This window comes from Etheostoma spectabile, chromosome 2 (assembly GCF_008692095.1).
Source record: "Etheostoma spectabile isolate EspeVRDwgs_2016 chromosome 2, UIUC_Espe_1.0, whole genome shotgun sequence".
Classification (NCBI taxonomy): Eukaryota; Metazoa; Chordata; class Actinopteri; order Perciformes; family Percidae; genus Etheostoma; species Etheostoma spectabile.
This window is the reverse complement of record NC_045734.1, coordinates 14,551,537-14,557,442: the sequence shown is the minus strand read 5'-3', so window position 1 is coordinate 14,557,442 and position 5,906 is coordinate 14,551,537. Positions and strand designations below refer to the sequence as shown.

General features: G+C 41.1%; 3 protein-coding genes and 1 long non-coding RNA gene across 8 annotated transcripts in view; 3 read left to right on the top strand and 1 right to left on the bottom strand.

Annotated features, from left to right (window-relative positions):
* The window catches only part of pgm2 (phosphoglucomutase 2), an 11,205-nt gene extending 8,796 nt beyond the window's left edge, over positions 1 to 2,409 (top strand). The window contains exons 10-13 of the mRNA XM_032543412.1: positions 30 to 159; positions 252 to 444; positions 1,050 to 1,183; positions 2,007 to 2,409. Of these exons, the coding sequence (XP_032399303.1) occupies positions 30 to 159; positions 252 to 444; positions 1,050 to 1,183; positions 2,007 to 2,109 (560 nt within the window). The 3' untranslated portion in view covers positions 2,110 to 2,409. The remainder of the gene's footprint in view (positions 1 to 29; positions 160 to 251; positions 445 to 1,049; positions 1,184 to 2,006) is intronic.
* Positions 1 to 3,062, top strand: part of zcchc7 (zinc finger, CCHC domain containing 7) — a 70,582-nt gene extending 67,520 nt beyond the window's left edge. The window contains exon 11 of the mRNA XM_032543399.1: positions 3,051 to 3,062. The gene's annotated coding sequence lies outside the window, so the exon portion shown is untranslated. The remainder of the gene's footprint in view (positions 1 to 3,050) is intronic.
* Positions 2,307 to 5,906, bottom strand: part of LOC116706537 (uncharacterized) — a 21,172-nt gene continuing 17,572 nt past the window's right edge. Inside the window, exon 5 of the long non-coding RNA XR_004336266.1 lies at positions 2,307 to 2,414. This is a non-coding gene — a long non-coding RNA (uncharacterized LOC116706537). The remainder of the gene's footprint in view (positions 2,415 to 5,906) is intronic.
* The window catches only part of tbc1d1 (TBC1 (tre-2/USP6, BUB2, cdc16) domain family, member 1), a 67,219-nt gene continuing 64,370 nt past the window's right edge, over positions 3,058 to 5,906 (top strand). For 2 of the 5 annotated variants that reach the window (XM_032543369.1, XM_032543345.1), the window contains exons 1-3: positions 3,101 to 3,211; positions 3,722 to 3,838; positions 4,032 to 4,684. In XM_032543369.1, the coding sequence (XP_032399260.1) occupies positions 4,073 to 4,684 (612 nt within the window). In that variant the 5' untranslated portion in view covers positions 3,101 to 3,211; positions 3,722 to 3,838; positions 4,032 to 4,072. Of the gene's footprint in view, positions 3,212 to 3,721; positions 3,839 to 4,031; positions 4,685 to 5,906 lie in introns of all 5 variants that reach the window. The other 3 variants (XM_032543360.1, XM_032543378.1, XM_032543353.1) reach the window with 3 other exon arrangements.

The following is a 5,906-nucleotide window of genomic DNA, read 5'->3' as shown; positions in this document are numbered from 1 at the left end:
GTGTGTGTCTGTGTGTGTGTCTGTGTCAGGGTATATGTGTAGTCCCTCTGTGTTGGACAAGGATGGAGTGAGTGCTGCAGCCATAGCAGGAGAGATGATTTCCTATCTGGCCACGAAAAGTTCAAGCCTTTCTCAACAACTCACTGCTATATATGAAGAGTAAGACACACCTGTTTACTCATCTGGATTTGATTTATATTACTAAGATACTGCAGACTCTAAATCTGTTTTGCTCTACTCCTCATTGTCAGGTACGGCTACCACATCAGTAAGAACTCCTATTTCATCTGCCATGACCAGGATGTGACCCGCAGCTTGTTCGAGCGCCTGCGCAACTACAGTGGCCAGAAGGACTCGTATCCCACTAAGTGTGGTTGCTTCTCCATCTCTGCTGTACGCGACTTGACCACCGGCTACGACAGCAACCAGCCCAGTAACAAGGCTGTAAGTGCTCACATGGACACATACAGTCATGAATGTAACGATATCCTCAACTCACGATTTGATACGATTTTAAGTTCGCGATACGATTTTTTTTTTTTAACAGAATGAAATGACTGAAAAATGTTTCTCTATTGATATACACTGTGCAAAACATCAGCTGTGTCCTCTTTTTAAAGCGGCAGTGGCCACGTTGTCTCAACGTGCAGCTAGTCTATTCTGTCTTTAGCAGCAGACTGTTGGATTGTTTGTATGCGTGTGGAGACACAAAATAACACCCCAAATCCCAGAAAAAGGGATTTATTTACATAATATGTGCACTTTAAAAATGGATGATATGTCAATACTGTGTTCATGATTTGCCAGTACCGCCATGTGGCCAAAAAAAAATCAGTAAATGCAGGTTTAAACCTGGACTCTGGGTGTTTTTAAGGTTAAAAAAACTTAAAAACTGCTGTGCTAGTTGCAAAAATGAGCTACATTCTTGTATTGAATGCAAATGTATGTGTATATGGAGAATTTCCCTAGCTTTCCTTCTAAACAGAAGTTCCTTTTTGGTTGTTGTTTTTCCATCTATCCATCCATCACTCCTTCCTCTTGTGTCCCAGGTTCTTCCCACCTCCAGGTCCAGCCAGATGATCACCTTTACCTTCTCCAACGGGGGTGTGGCCACCATGAGGACCAGTGGCACTGAGCCAAAAATCAAATACTATACTGAACTCTGTGCTGCTCCTGGTAACAGGTAGGTCACTGTAGAGATCAGGCAAGGGAGTGACACGTGGATTTAGAGATAATGATGATCGAATAATTGTTTATACCATAAAATGTCAGAATATAGTACGCTTACAATTTCCTGCAGTAAAATCCAAGTTTGTGGATTTCACGTGCCTTGTTTATCCAACTCAAAAATATTCAATTTATACAGTAATATAAAACAGGTCAAGAAGCATATCCTCACCTTGGTGAAACTGGAACAAAGAATTGTTAACTTTTTGCTTAAAAAAATAAACAATTAATAGATTATCAAATTTAGTTGCTAGTTACTTTTCTATGAATCAGCTAATTGTTGTAGCTCTAGTCCTAAAGAGGACTTGATATGCTTTTATTTATTTTCTATCACATTCTAGCTGGAACATGTTTGGTTGTGTGGTTTTATGGTTTAGAAGCCTTTTAGCTTAACTTTTTCCAGTGCCGCTGTACTCGGTCATAGTCAGTCCCGGGTTGCAATGACAGACAGTAGCAGTGAGAGAACAGATGTGGAGACCCGGAAACGTTGAACAATCAGAGCAGACTGGGCTTTTTTCGAGAGGGTCGGCTTAAAGAGACAGGTGCTCCAACAGATTTTCTAAGACCGAGCGTAAATACATGTGCATCTGCCACAGGCAGTATGACAAAACTTAAGCATTTTTTGAACATCCATTAAAGCATGTAAACATGTTCTAGTAAAAACACAGCATACAAGTATGAACATGAAAAAGAGCATAATGGCTCCCCTTTCACTGTAAAAGGCAACGTCAGTTATCTCATCTTTGTTTTCCTCTCTGACTCTTTGGGTCTCTTAACAGTAATGTGACGCACCTGAAGAAGGAGCTGGATGACCTGGTTGATGCCATTGTTGAAAACTTCTTCGAGCCAGAGAAGAATAAGCTGCAACCCAAGCCGGAGTAGCACTGATAGACATACATTCACATACAGGAACAGTTAGTAATATATATGACCAGCATTTACATGATGTCTTACTCCAGAAGGGATTCTTTATTTAGATTTGATTTTGCTAATCAATCAACTTATTGATTATTTTATCAATGTGTTTTCTTTTCCACTTTGAGATTGTTTAGCCATGCATCTGTTTTTTGTTGTGTAGGTATAGATCCCGAGCCAGTTTTACATCATGCAGTTACAGCTATAGTACATTTTTTTTAGATTAGGTTCATCTCAGTGCTGCCTTTAAACCACTGTAAAAAAAAAAAAAACTTACAGAACTGTATAAATGTGAATGAACACTGCAGAAACTGATATTGATCTAAATTGTGAATTGAATGTGTAATATCTTAGATAATAGTAAGGTATGACATTGAAAGTAACAGTTTAATATAAATATCATTTTAAAAGCTGACATTCCAGAGTTGCTAATTTGTAAAATGACCAAGTCTTAAAGCTCAGAGCACCACCAAGTGGTATTGGAGTATATACATTAATTTTTCAAATGCACCCTGCCTCATTGATATGAAAAGTGAACAGGGACTGTTAACATCACAACGTTAAATCTACAACCAAAAGACCCTTTTACTTCCCTGTATTTAAGTGATGTTGACTCTAGAAATGTGTAATTAGCAGCTCATCTTTACTTGTTACTTTACATGTGCCTCGGATTCCAAAATGTAATGCTGAAAATACAGTTTAACTCAATAAAAAGCTGTTTCTAAAGACGCATGGGAAGACAAATGTCGGGGGATAAAACCATAGAATGTATAAAACACATATACATACACACGCACGCACGCACGCTACGTGTGAACACGACGCCCCTACATCCTCCAGCGCACGCATGCAGCATGCACTCGTCATGCGGTCATGGCCCATCTGAGTACAGATAGGAGAGGAGGGAGGTCGGGTCTGCCCCGTCCTCTATATTTAACTCAAACTACAGACCGCTAGGGCTGTGTGAAGCACAGTGTCTTTTTCTGTGCCTGTGTACGTATGCAGTTGCTTTAAAATACACTACATCCTTTCTTCGTTGCGATTCCCGCATCGGACATTCAGTGAACAGGTAAGGCTGCTGGCATAAGAAGAAAAGTGTTAACTTGATTAAAATATCTACTGTGCACTTCGGGAATGAATAGCATGTATGAATCGTGCACGCTTTAGTGTCTGCGCAACTTCGTGCGTAAAAAACACTTGTTCCGTGCGTAAAATTTCAGTAGCCGGTAAAAGAAGGCATGTTGGCTGCGTCCTCGAAAATTAAATCTCTTTTTAACTTCCGTTGCTGTTCTGGTGCAGCAGGCCGACCTATCTTACATGCCGCACTGTCCCAGCTGATTTAAGTTGATGCTTTATTTATATTGCAAGGTCAAAATGAGGCACGTAAACAGCCGTCTTCGTTTTATTTCTCTATAACTTAATGTTTTGATTCCATAGCTGGTAGGATCGGTTTATTGGAAACATTTTCGTTATGTCCCGCAATTAATGTTGATGTAGTTGGTTGTACATTTTCCCACTGATTTTACGTACAAATTCTAACACACCTGTGTCTATGTGATTTATAATGTTGTTTATGTAGAGTAGGGGTTGTCAGCTGGACATCTACCTCCCTTCTCTTTCAGACACACACGACTGGCCAAGTATGATAGTAAGGCTGTCATCAGTTGCGTGTGTCCTTGAGACTGTTAAAGTGTAGGTCAGTAGTTAAGTCATGTGATTTGATTGAGTAAACAACACCAGGTGGGCATTTTATAGCACCCTCCAAATGACCCTGTGATTATTACATGGAAAGACTCTGCTGATTCACAGTGTCTGGATTCTATACTGGCAAAATGGAGCACAGCTAATATTCCCCTTTTAAGTTCATCTGTCTAACTGATGTTTTGCAGGTAAAAGCAGAGGCAGACAATTGCCTTTGACCCCACCAGCCATGGAGGGACTCTACTTTGAAGTGAAGCCCAGAAGAGACGGACCTTCCAGGCCAGGGAGCGCTGAGAAACCCCTTCCTAACATAACTTTAAACCACCGCTCACGTCCATGTTCATCACTTTCACATATCACCTCTTCCACACTGTGCCCTCAGAAACCCTATTCTGCTAGGGAGAGGAATACAACATTGGGTGGAAAGATCAAAGAAGAAGGAGAGGAGGAGATACGATACAAACTGATATTGATTGGTTCTCTGCCCGTCCACCACTTGACCACCATGGCCATGCTGCCTTGGGTGGTGGTGGAGATCAGCAAGTCTCGGCCTGCAGAGAAGAATCTGGGTGCTGGGTTGTGGTCTGGAGGACAGTTGGACCCTTCTACCTGCAATCAGACAGTTTTTCTATGTGTGTCAGCATTATTGGTGCGATGTGTATCCGTTCTGGGAGAGGGAGTTGTCTGGGACCCTTTGACACACACAGTGCTGTTTGAATGTCGCCCTCACCAAGTGACAAAGCTAATTCACAACAGCCAGGAACCTAGCAGCTTTGGCTGCCTGGTCAGAGACACAAAAAACTGTGCCTGCTATGTCTTCCAGTGCCAGGACAGCACCAAGGTATGTGTTTGTGTAAAAATAAGATGATAAGATTGAACACTAGTGTCATGGCTGTAGGCATAATGTAGAGATGTATGCAATGTTACAAACAATAGTGGAAAAGATGAATCCCCACGCTTTAGACAAACTAAAGCTCAAACAGGTGCATTAACAGTTGAGGTAATGAGGTGTACATGAAAAACCTCTAACTATAAACATCTGCTCCAGACCTCATCACTACCTATTGTGGGTCAAATGAGGGTAGATGTCGACGGTGATAACCTGGACCGTGCTCCAGGCTGTCGTGTAGTGCAGACTGTAGGTTGTTAATAACGCCACAGTCATGCCCCTTCCGGTGGACCTCATGGGACCTTAATTTGGGATTTCGATAGTGAATGGGGAGAGAAAAAATATTTTTTGAGCCCATTTGAATTAACCATTTAGTTCTGTGGAAACCGCTCAGTGAACTACATCTCTCGTCTAACACAATTTATGTCACCTAGCTTGATGCTCAACTTGCTTGTTAGCCAGCTTGCTTAGCTCTGTTCTACAACGCAACGACATCTTACCTGATGTGTTTCATCCACTGAAGTGTTTTCAGCAGATAACCAAAGGACAGGCAAGATCCGCTGCTCATTTGAGTAAAGTTACATCCCTGGTACGATACACACGTCATCCATGCAACATTGAAGTGTGTAGTCTTTCTAATTACGTATTTTAACAGTCTTATCTTTACTTTAACAGTTTGACAATAAACTGAGACTATTGTCGGTTGAAAAATTCTTTTAAATTGACTAACATATTTGTAGTCCATGGCTCAACTCAAACGGGATCAAAAAATAATTTTGCCTCTCCCCGTTCAGTCACGCTATTATTTTTCGGAAATATAGGTCCAATGGACTGGAAGTAGAAAGTCGTAACTTTGGCTCTCTATTGGCTTGACCATTTCGTGACCTCACGGCGCACGTTCCATTGTATTTTTATTTTTTTTATTATATTTACTTATTTTGACCGCAGCAAGATCGCCACACAGTCGCTCTTCCCCAACACAGGTAGTGATTCCGTCTTTAGCCGTTTTTTGAATGGTGTATAACAGTAATCCAGAGTGTTTACACCCCTTGTGGCACAGTCAAAATGTTGATAAAAGTAAGGCATAACCATCTTAAAGGAGAATTCCGGTTGATTCCAACATGTAGCTCTGTTTGTAAATTTGGAGTGCTGTCAGTAGAGAGAAAAATAAAAA